The sequence below is a fragment of the Scyliorhinus canicula genome, chromosome 21, assembly GCF_902713615.1.
Source record: "Scyliorhinus canicula chromosome 21, sScyCan1.1, whole genome shotgun sequence".
NCBI lineage: Eukaryota > Metazoa > Chordata > Chondrichthyes > Carcharhiniformes > Scyliorhinidae > Scyliorhinus > Scyliorhinus canicula.
The window spans coordinates 60,390,159-60,410,380 of record NC_052166.1 but is presented as its reverse complement, the minus strand read 5'-3'; the positions used below and the strand labels follow the sequence as shown (position 1 = coordinate 60,410,380).

The window sequence follows — 20,222 nt, the reverse complement described above, 5'->3', positions numbered from 1 at the left end:
AGACAGTTGTGTGGAAGCTGCCGTCCATTAGATAACTCCGCAAAATAACTGTTCTTCATTTGTGCGTCTGGGAAGTGCGATGAGGGGCCTCACAGGCTAACACTGCGAGTTTGCAGCGTCGGATAGCAGCCAGGGACAGCAGTCTCCGTTACAACCCCCACGGAGGTCAGGGGTGTGGACCATTCGGTTCCCCGCGCCCTCTGCTGGGTACCAACTTCCCTGGTAACAAAGAACAAAGAAAGGTACAGCACAGGAACAGGCCCTTCAGCCCTCCAAGCCTGCGCCGACCATGCTGCCTGTCTAAACTACAATCTTCTACACTTCCGGGGTCTGTATCCCTCTATTCCCATCCTATTCATGTATTTGACAAGATGACCCTTAAACGTCACTATCGTCCCTGCTTCCACCACCTCTTCGGCAGCAAGTTCGAGGCACCCACGACCCTCTGTGTAAAAATACTTACCACATATATCTCCTCTAAACCTTGCCCCTCGGACCGTAAACCTATGCCCCCTAGTAGTTGACCCCTCTACCCTGGGAAAAAGTCTCTGACTATCCACTCTGTCTATGCCCCTCATAATTTTGTAGACCTCTATCAGGTCGCCCCTCAACATCCTTTGTTCCAGTGAGAACAAATCAAGTTTATTCAACTTCTCCTCATAGTTAATGCCCTCCATACCAGGCAACATCCTGGTAAATCTCTGCTGCACCCTCTCTAAAGCCTCCACATCCTTCTGGTAGTATGGGGACCAGAATTGAACATGATACTCCAAGTGTGGCCTAACTAAGGTTCTATACAGCTGCAACATGACTTGCCAATTTTTATAATCAATGCCCCGGCCAATGAAGGCAAGCATGGCTGTATGCCTTCTTGACTACCTTCTCCACCTGTGTTGCCCCTTTCAATGACATGTGGACCTGCACACCAAGATCTCTCTGACTGTCAATACTCTTGAGGGTTCTACCATTCACTGTATATTTCCTACCTGCATTAGACCTTCCAAAATGCATTACCTCACATTTGTAATGGGATGGAGCTTCCCCTTCACGAGGGGAGCCTGTGCAGTGTTAAAACCCTGAACTAAGTGAAGGTCGGGGTGGAATAGTCTAGTTTATATATGTTAATCAATACAGTTTTTGCACCCTATCTTATTATTTCCTTGTGGCCATTCTGTGTGGAATCTACACCTTCCTTTTGGAAGATTTGAGGTGTTGAACCTTATTGTAATGGCTGCACCACCAACCATACAGGTTGAGATTGGCCAATTTAGCATAGGCTTGTTTGGCGTGTCATGTTACTTTATACAATGCTAAAATACCACTGAGCCTATCAGAGCAGCCTCTACTTTTAACCGTAGAATCATAGAATCCCTACAGTGCAGAAGGAGGCCATTTGGCCCTTCAATGCTGCACCGACCCTCTGAAAGAGGACCCCACCTCAGTCCACGGCCCCACCCTATCCCCGTAACCCCAACTAATCTTAGGACACAGATGGGAAATTTAGCATGGCCAAGCCACCTAACCTGCGAATCTTTGGATGGTGGGAGGAACCCAGGAGGAAATCCACACAGACACGGGGGGGGGGGGGGGGGGGGGGGGGGGACGTGCGAACTCTGCACGGACAGTTGCCTAAGGTTGGAATCGAACCCAGGTTCCTGCCACTGTGAGGCAGCAGTGCCAACCACTGTGCCACCGTGCCACCCATCGACTTGGATCAGCTTCTTCAGGTTCCATGTTATTAGGTTTTGGCGTTGGTTCTGAGGCCGAATGGACTGTACAAAGTGATGCTGAGCTGCATTGATTACCTTCAATCCTCAGTCTCTGCTGAGCCCAGGCAGTGAGAATGGGTCACAATGCCAGGGACATAGTTCCCATTCTTGTATTGTGAAACTTTTCCTAGTGTTTATTCTTGGCCTGCTTGATTTTAATCTCTGCTCTGCGCCAAAACTAATCGTGTCTTGAACCAGGCATATCACACACTTTCCAGCAAGGGTCACTGGTTGAAGGTTAGGAGAGTGAACCTTGGCACGTTTTTCCCATTCCAAGTCCAGGAACACTGCTGTAAATTGTAACCCCAGTACTGCCAAATGGAAACAAAGCTGGAGTTCTTCTGGTCACTAATTAACAGATCCCCGCAGGCCTATCCTGCCATTGAAATAGATCATGGCTAGTCCATGTTTAATTTCCTACCTTTGCTCCATATCATTTGACACCCTTATCTAACAAAAACCCATCTATCTCTGTCTTGAAAGTTCCAATTGCCTGACCATTCACATCTTTGCAAAGAAGAGAATCCTCGATTTCTACTAATGCCCTGGTGGAAAATGATTCCTGTTTTCTCTCCTGACTGGCTTCGCTCCAGTTTTACGATCGTTACGATTGTTAACTCTGTTCTTGATTTCCCACACTAGTGGAGATAGTGTCCCCCCCCCCCCCCCCCCCCCCCCCCGGTCATTTGTAAACATCTCAATCAGCACATCCTTCAACCTTCTGAGCGAAACAGACTGCGGGTCAGGTTTGTGAAACCCTGTCCTCCTGAATTAACCCTCTAAGACCTGGTACCATTCTGGCGAGTCTGCACTCCAAGCGCCCCCCCCCCCGCGCCGATTGGGCTAATGATATTTGAATGTGGTCGCAGGTTGTGGATCGAAAGCTGAACAAGGTCGTGGTGTTTGAAGATGATGTGAGGTTTGAGGGCTATTTTAAGAGGAAGTTGGTGAGACTGCTGGCAGAAATCGAGGATGTCGGTTTGACGTGGGACCTTATGTAAGTAAATATTAAAGATGGAACATTAATCGTTTGAGGGAAGTAATCAGGTGACTTAAATCAGCGCCAATGCGATATCCCTGGAATAGCTTCAGTCTTACAAGGTGGGGGGGAGGGGGGGTAGCTGTAGAGGAGCTTTCCCCCATCATTGTCCAGTAATTTTTAATGTATTTTATTACAAACATGTATCAAAACAGGGTATAGCGAACAAATACACCGGGAAAGATACTTCCCTACAATCAACTATACAGTCTGTACAGATTTTTCCCCTTTACACCCCCCCCCCCCCCCCCCCCCCCCCCACCCCCGCAACGAACAGCCCCTCAGACACGGTCACAAACATCCCCCACCTTTCCTCCCCCCCCCCCCCCCCCCCCCCCTGAAGGGCCCCTTAATCATACTTTATCTTCTCTATCTTCTCTAATCGCAGGAAGTTTTACAGGTCACCCAACCAAGCCGCTACCCCCGGTGGCGACGCCGACCGCCACTCCAGCAAAATTCGCCGCCATGCTATCAGATAGGCGAAGGCCAAGGCATCGGCCTTCCTCCTCTCCATGAGCTCCGGCTTCTGAGACCCCAATTATCGCCACCAAAGGGTCCGGGTCCACCTCCTCCTCCACTATCCTGGCTAAGACTGCGAACACTCCCACCCAGAATCTTCCCAATATTTCGCAACCCCAATACATGTGCACGTGATTCGCTGGCCCCCGCCCACACCTCTCACACTCATCAACTCAACTGATTCCATATCTTGATTGTCCAGGAGTATTATCTGTTTTTCCACCTCTCCCAAGAGGGCGTCGCGGTAGCACAGTAGTTAGCACTGTTGCTTCACAGCGCCAAGGTCACAGGTTCAATTCCGTGCTTGGGTCACTGTCTGTGCGGAGTCTGCATGTTCTCCCTGTGCAGCGTGGATTTCCTCCGGGTGCTCCGGTTTCCTCCCACAAGTCCCGAAAGACGTGCTTGTTAGGTAATTTGGACATTCTGAATTCTCCTTCAGTGTACCCGAACAGGCGCCAGAGTGTGGCAACTCGGGGATTTTCACAGTAACTTCATTGCTGTGTTAATGTCAGCCTACTTCTGACAATAATAAAGATTATTATTATTATTAAGTCACATGGTATGGGTGGGTGGGATGAGCTTATGCAATATGATGAACTTAATAATTAATATTCTTCATTTTCCTGTGAATTGTGCTTTTTTTGAAGATGATTGTTGCTCTCTTTGTGCACGCTTGCATATTTCTATCTCTTTGTATGTCATGTAGTTATTTTGCCTCTTTTCCTTACACCATGGCTTTTCCATGGCAGCACGGTAGCATAAGTGGCTAGCACTGTGGCTTCACAGCACCAGGGTCCCAAGTTCAATTCCCCGCTGGGTCACTGTCTGTGCGGAGTCTGCACGCTCTCCCCGTGTCTGTGTGGGTTTCCTCCGGGTGCTTTGGTTAGGAGGTAGGAGGAGTTATTGGGTTACGGGAATAGGGTGGAAGTGAGGGCTTAAGTGGGTCGGTGCAGACTCAATCGGCACTGTATGTTCTATGTTAAACCCCTGTGTCACGCTCTGCCTATCCCAGTTCGTGTGAAACAAAATTTAAGTCGCCGTAGTCCCAGAGGACTGTAGGCTGCTCTCCCCTTTTGAGAGAGAGCTGATTGGTGGTGGTTTAACCTGAGGGTCACCACACCTCAGGCGAGGAGCAAGATTGAGAAGGTGGGGCCACTATGGATGATCTCAGCTGGCACGGGAGTTGAACCCACGCTGTTGACGCTGCCCTGCATCATGGACCAGCTGTCCAGCCAACTGAGCTAACTGACCCTCAGTTCATATAGACTGTAAGCGACAGCAATGATGCTTGGCATCTCCCATCCAGTCCTCACCTGATGCTAATCCTCAGACACTGAAGCAGTCCACATGCAAATGCAACCAGACCTGGACAACATCCAGCCTTGAGCTGGCAGGTAGCAAGTAACATTCACGCTACACAAGTGCCAGGCAATGACCACCTCCAACAGGAGCGAATCTAACCATCTCCCCTTGACATTCAATGGCATTACCATCACTGAATCCACTACAATCAACATCCTGGGGCTTACCATTGACCAGAATTTAATTAGACTAGCCATATAAATACTGTGGCTGCAAGCACAGTTCAGAGGCTGGAAATTCTGTGGCGAATAATTCACCTCCCGACTCCCCAAAGCCTGCCCATCATCTACAAAACACAAATCAGGAGTGTGATGGAATACTCTCCACTCGCATGGATGAGTGCAGCTCCGACAACACTCAAGATGCTCGACACCATCCAGGACAAGGCAGCCCTCTTGATTGGCACCCCTTCCAGAAACATTCACTCCCTCCACCGCCGTCGACCAGTGGCAGCCGTGTGTACCATCTACAAGATGCACTGTAACTCACCAAGGTTCCTTAGGCAGCACCTTCCAAACCCACAACCACTCCCATTTATAATGACATGAGTAGCAAATTCAGCAAAGAAGGACGAAGGGATTAATTAAGAAGGGAAAAGTACAGTACAAAAGGAAGCTTGCAGGGACCATAAAGACCGACACTAAGAGTTTCTACAGATACGTGAAGAGAAAGAGATTGGTGAAGAGAAATGTAGGCCCCCTATAGACAGAAACAGGGGAATGCATAACAAGGGACAAATAAATAGCTGAGCAATTGAATACATACTTTGGTTCTGTCTTCACAAATGAGGATACAAATCTGATCCCAGAAATGTTGGAGAATGAAAGGTTTAGTGAGAGGGAAGAACTGAGGCAGATCAACATTAGTAGAGAAATGGTGCTGGGAAAACTGATGGGATTGCAGACGGATAAATCCCCGGGGCTTGAGAATCTGCATCCCAGAGTGGTTAAGGAGGTGGCTCTGGAAATAGTGGATGCTTTGGTGGTCATCTTCCGGGATTCTATAGACTCTGGAACTGTCCCTGCAGATTGGAGCGTAGCTCACGTCATTCCAATATTCAAAAAGGGAGGTAGAGAGGAAGCAGGGAATTATAGACCAGTAAGCTTAACATCGGTAGTGGGGAAAATGCTTGATTCCATTATCAAGGACTTTATAGCGGAACATTTAGAAAGCAGTGGCAGGATCAGTCAGTCAGAGTCAGCATGGATTTATGAAGGGAAAATCATACGTGACAAATCTGTTGGAATTCTTTGAAGAGGTAACCAGTATAGTCGACAAGGGGGAGCCAGTCGATGTGGTATATTTGGACTTTCAGAAGGCGTTTGACAAAGTCCTGCAATTGTACAGTGCCTTGGTGAGGGGGGGGGGGGGGGAGTTCAGCTTTTCCTTACTCTGTGTTCTTGGGACCACCTCTGACTCAAACCTCAGAATGTGGGAGGGGGTTGCCTTAAAAAAGGATATTTAAACGAGGATAAGGATCAAGTTGGGAGAAGATATTAAATCTGTATCGTTTTCCAGCTATCTTGGTCGGAAACTGGTCAATCACAATCGAGAGGAGGCGGTAGAGAATGTCCAAAATCTGGTGGTCGCAGAGTATTCGTACTGGACTCTGGCCTACGCCATTTCACTACAGGGAGCGAAGAAATTGGTCAACGCTGAGCCATTGAAAAGGATACTTCCTGTGGATGAATTCCTTCCCATCATGTACGATAAGCACACAAAGTGAGTCAACCTTAATTTGTTTCCCAAGTGCAGTCTGACAAGGTTGTGCTGTTGAAAGTGCCTGCTTTCTTCTCGTTTATGGCTGACCCAAGCTGAGTGGCCAAGGCCCATCCTGTAGAATGCCACCCAGGTTGGAAAGCAAAGGGGATGCGACATAGGTTGGGCAGCGATGGTTAGGCGTTGCCTGGATTTTCACTGCATCGGGTCGACTTGGAAGCCCTTTTTAGCATGGCGGGTGGGTCAACATTCCGGGCTTCCTGACCCCATTCCGAGGTTGTATGATTTTTTGGTATGCCTTTTAAGTGTGTGGGCTGATTCCTGTCAAAAGCCCGCATCCAGCAGTCCAGATCTGGCCAGCTCCATTGTGGAGATAGGCATATCCTACTCCTCGCGATTTTCCTAAAGTCGGACCAGGATTCTAAAGAGTCGTGGTTTCCAGCCATTCAGAAGAGGCAACGAACCCTAGTCTGTATGAGGGGGCCTTTGAAAAGGTAAGTTCAAACGGTCCTGCTCATGCCCACTAAGCAAATTGACTGAGATCCCAGATAGCTATTAGAATACTGCAACACCTCCTTTCCAGAGGAAGCATTGTTTGTTTCTGCCTCTGTGGTTGCCCTCAAACTTCTTCCCGGGACGACTGGCTCGACTCCAGGTCGCACCCACTCCCCGCCCCTGCCCCCTAACAATGGGGATCCTGCCTTTGTAGACACTTTCCCCTGAGGTGGGCGGCTGAGGCGGGAATTTTCGCTAAATCCAGGTGTTGGCCTTTTTTTATCTTAAATTTGTAGGAAAGGGTGTGGGTTGAGGGACTGCAGGATTTTTACTGTTTTGATGCTGCAGGCAAGTATAAGTTGGATCCTGTTGTGAGGAGTCTTGATATCAACGTTAATGCGTAGTGACAGGGGAGAAAATGATGTCCCATCCATGAAGAACTTGTGGCAGGCGCTGCCGCAAAATCCAGCCCAATAAACTTCCTCTTGCTTCAAATACTGAACTTTGGGTTGGCTGCTAAAGTCTAAATAAAGTGGGAGCATCTACTTTCAGATTAGGCAGAGACGAGCGTTGCTCCTCGATGATGTTACCTTTGATGTTTTCAGACAACAAACAGTGGTTGTGAGACTTCCGGTGGCGGCGATGTCCGAGTGAGCCGCACATTCGGTGGGCTCTCACTCAGGCGGGACTGAACAGCTGTTTCCCCGCGATAGCGGGACCACGGAGGTGGCAGAAAGGCTGCCGGGAACAGAAGAGGAGAGCGGGCTGCAGAAAATGAAAGTGTGGGAGGCCAGCAGGTGAGGAAGAAAGAGAGAGAGACGGAGGCAAGGAGGAAGCTGACCTGAAGGGTAAGATGGCGGACCCACGGACCTTCCTTCCTCCAGGACAAAGGGAAAAAAAAGTTTGGAGTTGCTGAGGAGGGACAGCTTGGACCCACTTCAGATGCCCAGGAGGGGGTAAAAATTTAAGGTGCTGGGCAAAGGAAAGCGGCAGCGAAGGCGCTGAGGAGCGGGCTGCGGCATATGGAACAGCGGGATTCCAGAAGGCAGAAGAAGAAGGAGAAAAAGGGACAGAGACAAGGACCTGAAGAAAATTACCTGGGACCTAAGATGGCGGACACGCGGACCCCGGACTCAGCAATCCAGTTGGCGCTGGATAACATGCTCCAGGTAATGAAGTCCAGTTTTGAAGCGCTGAAGCGGGACAGCTTGGACCCAATCCAGAAAGCGGTGGATCAGCTGAACCAGAGGATGGACGCCCAGGATGTTAAAGTTAAGGAGCTGGGAGAGGCGGTGGAGGAGCAGGCGGATGCGCAAACGGTTGCAGCGGTAGAAGTGGACGGCCTGAAAGAGCGGCAGAGAAGACTGCTGGACAGAGTGGAGGAGCTGGAGAATAGAATCCGCAGGAACAATCTGAGGATGGTCGGCCTTCCCGAGGGGGCGGAGGGAGCTGATGCTGCAGCGTTTGTAGCAGACCTGCTGAAGCAGCTGATGGGAGCCGAAGCCTTTCCACGACCGTTGGAGCTGGAGGGGGCACACAGAGTGCAGGCAAGGCAGGGGCGGCCGGGCGGACCCCCCCGCCCGATGGTGATTAGGTTCCACAGGTTCGTGGACAAGGAGCGGGTGCTGCAGTGGGCAAAGAGCGCCAGGAGCAGCACGTGGAACAACAGTGTTCTCCGCATTTATCAGGATCTAAGCCAGGAGGTGGCTCGGCGGCGAGCAGCCTTTAAGAATGTCAAGGAGGTGCTGTTCAAGAAGCACGTGAAGTTTGGTCTGCTGTTCCCAGCCCGGCTATGGGTCACGCACCAGGGTCAACACCACTACTTCTCCGAGCCCGAAGAAGCGATGGATTTTGTGAGGGACCTGGGGCTGGTCCCGAAAGGAGGCCCCAAGGACGCGAGTTAGGGCCCGAGGATTTTTGTGGGAAGGAACGCCGAATGTGCCTGGACCGCTGCTCAACGGTTTGCTGGGCCAAAGGGGCCAAGCGGAACATTTGAGACTCTTTCCTTTGTTCATGGACATTTATGTGCTTTTTCTCTTTTTTCTGTGGTTTTTTCCCTTTTTATGGTTTTTTTTTTTTTTTTTCCTGTTTGGGCTTTTTGTGCAGCTCGTGGAAGACACTGGAACCGGCTTGCCCCAGTGGGGGGGGGGAGGAGGACGGGGGAACAAGGGGAATGGGACAGGAAGGCGCCGGAGTGTTGAGTCACCGGGCTAGCAGATTGGCTAGTCAAGGAAGTCAGATGGGGGGGGAAGTAACAGCCAGTAGATGGCGGGGGTGGGGGTATCGGGGGGATGGGGTTAGGGGAGGGGGGGGTTGTTCTGCTGACGGGAGAGGGACTTGAAATAGGCACTGGAAAGGAGGTCGAGGGTGGAGGCAGCCAAAGGGCGGGCCAGGAATGGCGCGACGCACGGGTCAGGGGCCGGCCCGAGAAAGGCTATGGCTGACCGGCGGGGTGGGGGGGGGTGGGATGTGCCCCCCGACCAGGCTGATCACCTGAAACGTCAAGGGACTGAATGGGCCGGTTAAGAGGGCGCGGGTGTTCGCGCACTTGCGGGCCCTGAGGGCGGACGTAATTATGTTGCAGGAGACACATCTGAAAGTGTCAGACCAGACCAGGCTAAGGAAGGGCTGGATTAGCCAGGTCTTCCACTCGGACTTGGACTCGAAGTCCAGAGGGGTGGCAATCATGATCAACAAGCGCGTGCAATTTGAGGCAGAGGGCATATCTGCAGACAGGGGGGGCAGATACCTGATGGTACGGGGCAGACTGGAGGGGAGAAGGGTGGTGCTGGTGAATATATATGCCCCGAACTGGGATGACGTGGACTTTATTAAAAGAGTGCTGGGGAAGATCCCGGACTTGGATTCTCGCAAGCTAATAATGGGAGGGGACTTTAACATGGTCCTTGACCCGACTTTGGATCGGTCGGGTCCCAGAACGGGTAGACTCTCAGCAATGGCAAGGGAGCTGAAAGGGTTTATGGGGCAAATGGGGGCAGTGGACCCCTGGAGAGAGGGACAGCCAACAGGAAGGGGCTACTCGTTTTACTCGCACGTCCACAAAGTATATTCCAGGATAGATTTCTTTGTGCTAAGCAGGGACTGTATGGGGGAGGTAAAGAACACGGAATACTCAGCAATTACCATTTCAGACCATGCCCCGCATTGGATGGACCTGCAGTTCGGGGGAGCGAGTTATCAACGCCCGCAATGGAGGCTAGATGTGGGACTGCTGTCGGAGGAGGGGATCTGCGAGAGGCTTCGGAAATGTATAAAAAATTACCTGCAGGTGAATGACACTGGGGAGGTCTCAGCGGCGACCGTGTGGGAGGCGCTAAAGGCAGTAGTTCGGGGGGAGCTGATTTCAATTGGGGCCCACAAAGCCAAGGCAGACCGGGCAGAGATGGATAGATTGGTCAGGGAAATGGGCCGGATAGATGAAGAGCACGCGGAGTCCCCGGGGGAGGTTTTACTCAGGGAAAGGCGGAGGCTACAGGCGGAACTGGGGGCACTATCCACGAGCAGGGCCGTGGAACAGCTTAGGAAGGCGAGGGGAGTGGTGTACGAGTATGGGGAAAAGGCTAGCAGACTGTTAGCGCAGCAACTCAGGAGGAGGGAGGCGGCCAGGGAAATAGGTAGAGTGAGGGACGAGGGGGGGCGCAAAGTGGAGGATCCGGCAGAATTGAATAGGGTATTCCGGGACTTCTATCGTAAGCTGTATACTTCGGAGCCGCCGGAAGAACCGGAGGGGATGAAAAGGTTTCTGGACGGGTTAGCATTCCCAACAGTTGGGGGGGGGAAAGTGGAAGAGCTGGGCGCCCCGATTAGAGTAGAGGAGGTATTGGGGGGCCTAAAGGCCATGCAGTCGGGGAAGTCCCCGGGGCCGGATGGATACCCAGTAGAGTTTTATAGAAAGTTTTCTGAGCTGGTGGGCCCGGTCTTGGCGAGGGTTTTCAATGAGGCAAGGGACAGAGGGACCCTGCCGCCGACAATGTCACAAGCCACCATATCTCTGATATTGAAGCGGGGTAAAGACCCGGAGGCGTGCGGGTCCTACAGGCCAATCTCCCTGATTAATGTAGACGCCAAGCTCCTGGCAAAGGTACTGGCGGGGAGAATGGAGGACTGTGTACCGGAGGTGATTGGGGAGGATCAAACTGGGTTCGTTAAAGGTCGGCAGCTGGCGGCCAATCTGAGGAGATTGCTCAACGTGATAATGATGCCCCCGGCGGGTAGAGAGGTGGAGGTAGTGGTGGCAATGGACGCCGAGAAGGCCTTTGACCGGGTAGAGTGGGACTATCTATGGGAGGTGCTCGGACGGTTTGGGTTCGGGGAGGGATTGGTGGATTGGATCAAATTATTATATCAGGCCCCGAGGGCCAGCGTCAGGACTAACAGAGAAGTGTCGGAGTACTTTAGGTTGTACCGAGGGACCAGGCAGGGCTGCCCGCTCTCCCCGCTGCTGTTTGCGCTGGCCATAGAGCCGCTGGCGATGGCGCTGAGAGCCGCAGAGGGTTGGAAGGGGATGGTGAGGGGCGGGGTTGAACACAGGGTTTCTCTTTATGCAGACGACCTGCTCCTGTACGTGTCGGACCCAGTGGTCGGGATGGGAACTATACTGGGAATGCTGAGGGAGTTCGGCCAGTTCTCAGGATACAAATTAAATACGGTCAAGAGTGAAATGTTTGTGGTCCAGGCAAGGGGCCAGGAGAACAGATTGAGAGGGCTACCGTTTAGGCTGGTTGAGGAAAATTTCCGGTATTTGGGAATCCAGGTGGCACGAGACTGGGGCAGGCTGCATAAGTTAAATTTGGCCAGGGTGGTGGAGCAAATGAAGGGAGCGTTTCGGAGATGGGATGCACTCCCGCTGTCGCTGGCAGGGAGGGTGCAGACTGTAAAGATGACAATCCTCCCTCGATTTTTGTTTATTTTTCAGTGCCTCCCGATCTTTATCCCACAGTCCTTCTTCAAAAGAGTTAACGGGCTGATCATGAGCTTTGTCTGGGCGGGAAAGTCTCCGCGGGTAAAGAAGGCGATGTTGGAGAGGAACCGCAGCGAGGGAGGGCTGGCTTTGCCGAGTCTGGTCAATTATTACTGGGCGGCCAACATCGCTATGATAAGGAAGTGGATGGTGGGTACGGGGTCTATTTGGGAGCGGGTGGAGGCGGCTTCGTGCAGGGGCTCCAGTTTGGAAGCCCTGGTCACGGCTCCTCTACCGCTGCCGCCGGCCAAGTACACCACCAGCCCGGTAGTGGTGGCGACCCTGCGGATATGGGGCCAGTGGAGGAGGCATGTGGGGGAGATGGGGGCGTCTGTCTGGGCGCCAATCTGCGACAACCATCGGTTTGCCCCCGGCAGTATGGATGGGGGGTTCCGAGTATGGCGGCGAGCAGGGGCGGGAAGGGTGGGTGATATGTTCCTGGAAGGGAGCTTCGCGAGTTTGAGGAGCTTGGAGGAGAAATTTGGGGTGGTAAGGGGAAATGATTTTAGATACCTACAGTTGCGGGACTTTGTTCGTAGACAGGTCCCATCTTTCCCGCGCCTCCCGCCAATGGGGATCCTAGACAGAATAGTCTCTGGGAGGGATGAAGGGGAGGGTTGAGTCTCGGGTATTTATAAGGTGCTCATGAGGGAGGAAGGGTCCCAGACAGAGGAACTGAAACTTAAATGGGAGGAGGAGCTAGGCGGGGAAATGGAGGATGGGCTGTGGGCAGAGGCCCTGAGTAGGGTAAACTCGACCGCGACATGTGCTAGGCTCGGGCTGATCCAATTTAAGGTCGTTCACCGGGCCCATATGACGGTGGCTCGGATGAGCAAATTTTTCGGGATAGAGGACAAATGCGCTAGGTGCGCGGGAGGACCAGCGAACCATGTTCACATGTTTTGGGCATGCCCTGAGCTGAGGGGGTACTGGGAGGGATTTGCGGGGGTCATGTCCCAGGTGCTAAAAACAAGGGTGGTGATGAGCCCAGGGGTGGCAATTTTTGGGGTTTCGGAAGACCCGGGCGTCCAGGGGGAGAAAGAGGCCGATGTGCTGGCCTTTGCTTCCCTGATAGCCCGGCGACGAATATTATTGGCGTGGAGGGACTCAAAGCCCCCGAAGACGGAGTGGTGGCTTGCGGACATGTCGAATTTCCTGGGGATGGAAAAAATCAAGTTCGCCTTGAGGGGTTCTATGCAGGGGTTCACCCGGAGGTGGCAACCATTTATTGACTTCTTTGCGGGAGAGTGAGCGTCAGCAGGGGGGGGGTTAGAGTAGAGTAGGAGGGAAAATATGGCGGGTAGTACCGGTGGGAGGGGAGCGGGCTTGTGCAATATGTTACGGTGGAAGTATTGAAAGAACGTGGATGTTTGCACATTTTTGCCTTTTTTGCTTCCTTTCTGATGACGTCTGTAACTGTTTATAAAGCCAAAAACTACCTCAATAAAATTGTTTATTAAAAAAAAAACAAACAGTGGTTGTTACCCACAGTCCCTCTGGATTAACAAGTTTACGTTCAAGCTATTTCATAGCCAGAAGGAATGGATAAGCCTCGGGGAACTTATACAAAGCAAGGTCCGGTCTTACTTGGAGTAAGGAGAATAGATAGGAGATTCTGTGGTCGCGAGCGAGGCTCCCGGAAGGTATGGTTCCTCCCGGGTGCCAGGGCCAGGGATGTCTCGGAACGAGTCTACAAGATTCTTAAGAGGGAGGGAGAGCAACCAGAAGTCGTGGTGCATATAGGCACCAACAACATAGCTAAGAAAAGGGTTGAGGATCTAAAAAGTAATTTTAGGGAGTTAAGTTGGAAGCTAAAGAGCAGGACAAGCAGAGTAATGATCTCAGGATTGCTACCGGTGCCACGTGCAAGTGAGGCAAGGAACAGAGAGCGAGCGCAGCTGAACACGTGGCTACAGGGTTGATGCAGGAGGGAAGGCTTCAGATATGTGGATCATTGGGATATCGTCTGGAGAAGGTGGGACCTGTACATGAAGGACGGATTGCACCTAAACTGGAGGGGCACCAATATCCTGGGTGGGAGGTTTGCTAGAGCTCTTCAGGAGGGTTTAAATTAGTTTGGCTGGGGGATGGGAACCAGAGCTATGGATCAGAGGATAGGATAGCTGTTGAACAGGCAGAAATAGTATGCAGCAAGTCTGTGAGGAAGGATAGACAGTTGATAGGGCAAAGTTGCATTCAGCGGAATGGGTTAAAGTGTGTCTGTTTCAATGCAAGGAGTGTCAGGAATAAGGGAGATGAACTTGGAGCATGGATCAGTACTTGGAACTACGATGTTGTGGCCGTTACGGAGACATGGATTTCACAGGGGCAGGAATGGTTGTGAGATATTCCGGGGTTTAGATGTTTTCAGAAGAATATTGAGGGAGGTAAAAGAGGAGGGGGAGTGGCACTGTTAATTAGGGAGTGCCCCACAGCTGCAGAAAAGGAGGTAGTTGAGGAGGGTTTGTCTACTGAGTCAGTATGGGTGGAAGTCAGAAACAAGAAAGGAGCAGTCACTTTATTGGGAGTTTTCTATAGACACCCCCCCCCCCCCCCCCCCCCCCCCCCCCCCCCCCAAATAGCAGCAGAGAGATAGAGGAACAGATTGGGCGGCAGATCTTGGAAAAGTGCAGAATTAACAGAGTTGTTGTCATGGGTGACTTCAACTTCCCTAATATTGACTGGAACCGGGGCAGCACGGTGGCCTAGTGGTTAGCACAACCGCCTCACGGCGCTGAGGTCCCAGGTTCGATCCCGGCTCTGGGTCACTGTCCGTGTGGAGTTAGCACATTCTCCCCGTGTCTGCCTGGGTTTCGCCCCCCACAACCCAAAAATGTGCAGAGTAGGTGGATTGGCCACGCTAAATTGCCCCTTAATAGAAAAAATAATTGGGTAATCTAAATTTTTTAAAAAAATATTGACTGGAACCTCCTTAGTGCAAATTGTTTGGATGGAGCAGATTTTGTCAGGTGTGTACAGGAAGGATTCCTGACTCAGTATGTAGATAGGCTGACTAGGGGAGGAAGACCATATTGGACTTGGTCCTCGACAACGAACCAGGCCAGGTTTCAGATGTCTCGGTAGGAGAGCATTTCAGTGACAGTGACCATAACTCCTTGACCTTTACCATAGTCATGGAGAGGGATAGGAACACACAGTATGGGATGGTATTTAATTGGGGGAGGGGAGATTATACTGCTATTAGATAGGAGCTGAGGAGCATAAAGTGGGAACAATTGTTCTTGGGGAAATGCACAACAGTAATGTGGGGATTGTTTAAGGAGCACTTGCTGCGAGTGCTGAATAGTTTTGTCCCACTGAGACGAGGAAGGAATGGTCAGGTGAAGAAGCCTTGGGTGACAAGAGAAGTGGAGTTTCTCGTAAAGAGGAAGAAGGAAGCTTACATAAGGTTGAGGAAGCGAGGATCTGACTTGGCTCTAGAGGGTTACAAGGTAGCCAGGAAGAAACTCAATAATGGACTGAAGCACATGGACAGCAGTAAATTGAAGGGTTAGGTTGATCTTAGATTAGGATAAATGGTCAGTACAACATCGTGGGCTGAAGGGCCTGTACTGTGCTGTACAGTTCTATGTTCTAATGCTTCAAATTCCGCAAGTGATGTGACGATGACCATCACCAGCACAACAGCCAAAGCCCTTCCAGCACCTTACACATAGAACGGTATCCTGAGGAATATGGCCAGGGAGGTCAGAATTAAATGAGGTGGCAGAGGGAGGGATTCATGAGGTAGATTTTGAGGACGTTTTCAGAGTGTGGGTTAAGAGCTAGACAGTTCTGGAGAGAGTTCCAAAGAGAATGAATGTGATGGTGGAAAGCCCTGCCGTTGATGGAGTAGAAGGAGAGATGGGGCAAGGGGTGCATTGTTTATGGCGGAATGATTTGGCTGTGACGGTAATGTGCGTCAAGTCCATTGAATGATTTGTGAAACAGGATGTAGTGTTTGGAAGCACAGTGTAGCAGCTGGAATATGTGTGGGCTGTAATTCCAGGGAACCAGACCATTGGCCAGGCCAAGTCAGGAATTGACCGAGATCTGGATGAAGGTTTTAGTGTTGCTGGAGTGAGTGATATTGCAGAACTGTAAAATGATGATATTGATGACTGTGGCCACTCCCACGCTGTCGGGAATCCCGTGGGCTTGGGTGCGCTGCCACTGAGACAGGGGATCCCGCCGATAGAGAATCCCGCAGATGGTATTTTACTGAACTTTGGTATTGGTCACAAGGATTGCGATGGTCTCCCTCCAGTTTATTCCAATGTCCTAAATCTGTGGTCTGTTAAGTAACAGAGCAGAGGGCCAGAGAGGTATGTAGAGCGAAAGGAATTTGACTGAACCAGAGTCACAGTTGCCAGCATGCATCAAACTGGAAAACTGACGTCAGTGTTGGACTGATTTAGTAAATTGCAGGTTGTTGTTAAAGGGCAGGGATTCAGCAGAGAGGAAAAACTCATTTGACATGTCCCCCCACCCCCCCACAGCCCCCGAAGGGGAAATGAGGTTGAAAGCAAATTACTGCGGATGCTGGAAACTGAAACAAATGCTGGATAACCTCAGCAGGTCTGTCAGCCTCTCTGTGGAGAGAGAACGTTTCTAATCTGGGTGACTCTTTGTCAAAAGAAATAAAGTTCCTTTGCTGCTCAGAGTTTTAAAAAAGATTTTTATTGACATTTTTCAATTTGTAGAATACAAATTGGAAAAAATAAACAAACGTACATATATCACCCATAGAAAACAGAAAAATAGAACAACCCCTCAGAACCCCTAGCTCTGTTGCTTAACAGACCACAGATTTAGGACATTGGAATAAACAGGAGGGAAGCGTGGGTTTCCTCCGGATGCTCCGGTTTCCTCCTGCAGTCCAAAGATGTACAGGTTAGGTGGATTGGCCGAGCTAAATTTCCCCTTCGTGTCCAAAAAAGGTTAGGTGGGGTTAATGGGTTACGGGATTAGAGTGGAGGTGTGGGCTAAAGTAGGGTGCTTTTTCCAAGGGTCATTGCAGACTCGATGGGCCGAATGGCCTCCTTCTGCACTGTAAATTCTAAGATTATCTGTTGTCCTTATCCCTGCCCCCACCCTCTGCTTCAACCCCCCCCCCCCCCCCCCCCCAACCAAACAGTAATGTGGTTAACTTTTAATTTTTCTCTGAAATGCCCTAGCAATTCAAGGGCAATTTGGGACGGGCACAAATTGTTGACGACAGCACCCATAGTCCCATAAAAGAGTAAATAAAAAACAAAACCTTCTCCAAAGTTTACCCCTGAAAAAGGCCGTATTGAGCCCAACAATTCGCACTTTAATTTTTTAATTATAAATTTAGCGTACCCAATTCATTTTTTCCAAACGAAGGGGCAGTTTAGCGTGGCCAATCCACCTAACCTGCACATCTTTGGGTTGTGGGGGTGAAACCCACGCAAACACGGAGAGAATGTGCAAACTCCACACGGACAGTGACCCAGAGCCAGGATCGAACCTGGGACCTCAGCGCCGTGAGGCAGCAGTGCTAACCACTGCGCCACCGTGCTGCCCCGATTCTCACTTTAACATCAGTCCCCGTTGAAGCAACGTCCTGTGTTGATCGTGCTCCGATACTTCCTCTGAGAGCAGAAAAGCCTGCACAAGCTTTGCCAAGACCTCTCTCTCTCAACGGCTGTTCCCGGATCAACATAGAATTTATAGAATTTACAGTGCAGCAGGAGGCCATTCGGCCCATTGAGACTGCACCGGCTCTTTGAAAGAGCACCCTACCCAAGCCACACCTCCACCCTATCCCCATAACCCAGTAACCCCACCCAACACTATGGGCAATTTTGGACACTAAGGGCAATTTAGCCTGGCCAATTCACCTAACCTGCACGTCTTTGGACTGTGGGAGGAAACCGGAGCACCCGGAGGAAACCCACACAGACACGGGGAGGACGTGCAGACTCCGCACAGTGACCCAAGCCAGGAACCGAACCTGAGACCCTGGAGCTGTGAAGCAATTGTGCTAACCACTATGCTACCGTGCTGCCCATAAAAATATTGAATCAGTTTGCCTGTTATGCCATCCTGGCCACCTGTAGCTTGGCAGCAAGACCCCCGTTGCCTCTACGAAGGCACAAAATAAGCAGTTGAGTGGCCAAGTGTCTTGATCCTCGTTCCTCACTATGACGTTCTGGCACCAGAGGAACCTGGATAAATAATCCACTTCTTGGAACGTGATCTGTGCACTGACTGCTGAGCAGTTTTACAAGAAAATTACTTTAACCGCTGGCTGCCTTGCAAGCAGGATTTCATCTGAGCACCTGCCTCGATTCATCGTTGCACCTAACAGTGGCCACACATGTGTGGCAGGGGTGCTGAGTGGTGCTTGTGACTATATATCTAACTACCTGTTGGACAGGGTTTGGCTGCCACTGCCACAAGCTGGGACGTCACTCTGGATTGTGTCAAGTTAACCTGCCATTCACTTATGGCACTTAATGCCCTCCATTACCTGGAAGCAGTTGATGGGGCAGTGAAGTGGGATTTTTATTCTGGAGCCAGCTCGTCCATCCCAGAGGAGCTTACGCTGTTGCAGGAGCAGTAAGTACATCTTCAGCGTTGACATCTTTTAGGTTGACCAGTATAAAACACTCGTCTTCGTGGATTCTCTGTGGCATTGCTGACAGTAAGATTCTTGTCAGAGATTATCATCCTGTAATGCACAATGTTTAATTTTGCTAAACTAGTGTTGAGTCTAATTGTTGTTCAGCAGGTACGGTCTGAAGGTTTAACTGCTGTTTTTCCAGGGGAACGGGCAGACTGCCATTATGTCAGAGGGTCTGACCAGTAGGGGAATCAAGGGTTGTGGGGATGGGGGCGGGAAAGCGGAGTTGAGGATTATCATATCGGATCAGCCGCGATCTTATTCAATGGCGGAATGGGCTGAATAGCCTACTTTTATTCATCCATGGGATGTGGGCCTCACAGGCTGTGCCAGCATTTATTACCCATCCTTAATTGCCCTTGAGGGGGCAGTTAAGAGTCAACCATATAGGCCAGACCGGGTAAGGACGGCAGATTTCCTTCCCTAAAGGACATTGGTGAACCAGATGGGTTTTTGTGACAATCAACAATGGTTTTATGGTCATCATCAGACTTTTAATTCCAGATTTTTATTGAATTCAGAAGTCGCCATCTGCAATGGCAGGATTTGAACCTGGGTACCCAGAGCAGTACTCTGGGCCTCTGGTTTACTAGTCCAGTGACAATACCACTATGGCACCGCCTCCTACATCTCATGGTCTTGTTGACATCTGATTATCAGCTTCAGCTACAGTTCAGGCGCACTCTTCCGAGGGAAAAGTTGCATTATCGGAGGTATTCCGATAACTCCAGTGGTCAGCACTGTTACTTCACAGTGCTAGGGTCCCAGCTTCGATTTGATCCCTTGTACTTGAAGATGAACTCACCAAATGCTTCGATCTGTCCAAACCAGGATCCTTTTATTGTCTCTCGTGCGGTAGGGTGGCAATCTGATACAGAGCACATGATCATGGGAGTCTTGCTACTCCTCTGGAACTTACACCTTCTACCGACCTGTTACATGTACGTCTTATTACCCTCTCAATCTTGTTCTGGAGATGGCCGGCTATGCCTCCCTTTATACACTGGTCCCAGGTCACATGACCTTGATACCGCATGGTGTGTCTGTACCGCCACCTGCTGGTTGGAGGTCTCACACCATCCAACTATGATATGGCCCATAGGCATATCACCACAGTTGGTCGGAGGAATAATGAAGGGAAAAGAAGATACAAGTGATGCCTTCCTGCCATGGTTGGATAAGATGACAGATGATGATTCTGTAGGGTCCACAGTTGAGCCGAGTCAAAGTTTTAGCAGGAAGATGGAAATTTTTGGTTTAAACGCAATGAGGGTTCTCGGGTGGGTTGGTGAGTGAATGCACAGAGCCTTGTAGCAGGGCTTGATCCCAGGGACATGCTAAATTGGCTGATCTCCATTAGTGTGAGCACAGGGTTTGGTTTCTGACCAACAACTGCTCTCCATGCTTTAGGGAGGCGAATAATTGGGTAGGACCGTGATGTTGCTTACAGTTGAACAGCTTGGCAACCGTCTCTTTCTAGATCCGCCCAAAAACAAGGGGCATTTGGGCAACAGCTAACATTTAAAATCATAGAATCTCTACAGTGCAGAAGGAGGCCTCAATTCCACTTTCCTGCCTCTCTCCATAATCCCTTGATTCCTCGAGAGACCAAAGATCTGACTATCGCAGCCTTAAATGTATTCCATGATGGAGAATCTACAACTTTTTGAGGTAGAGAATTCGAAAAGA

General features: G+C 50.6%; 1 protein-coding gene across 1 annotated transcript in view; it reads left to right on the top strand.

The window, feature by feature from the left end:
• Positions 1–20,222, top strand: part of cercam (cerebral endothelial cell adhesion molecule) — a 90,362-nt gene that overhangs the window by 55,024 nt on the left and 15,116 nt on the right. The window contains exons 10-11 of the mRNA XM_038782031.1: positions 2,639–2,766; positions 6,208–6,411. Coding sequence (XP_038637959.1) covers positions 2,639–2,766; positions 6,208–6,411 — 332 coding nt within the window. The remainder of the gene's footprint in view (positions 1–2,638; positions 2,767–6,207; positions 6,412–20,222) is intronic.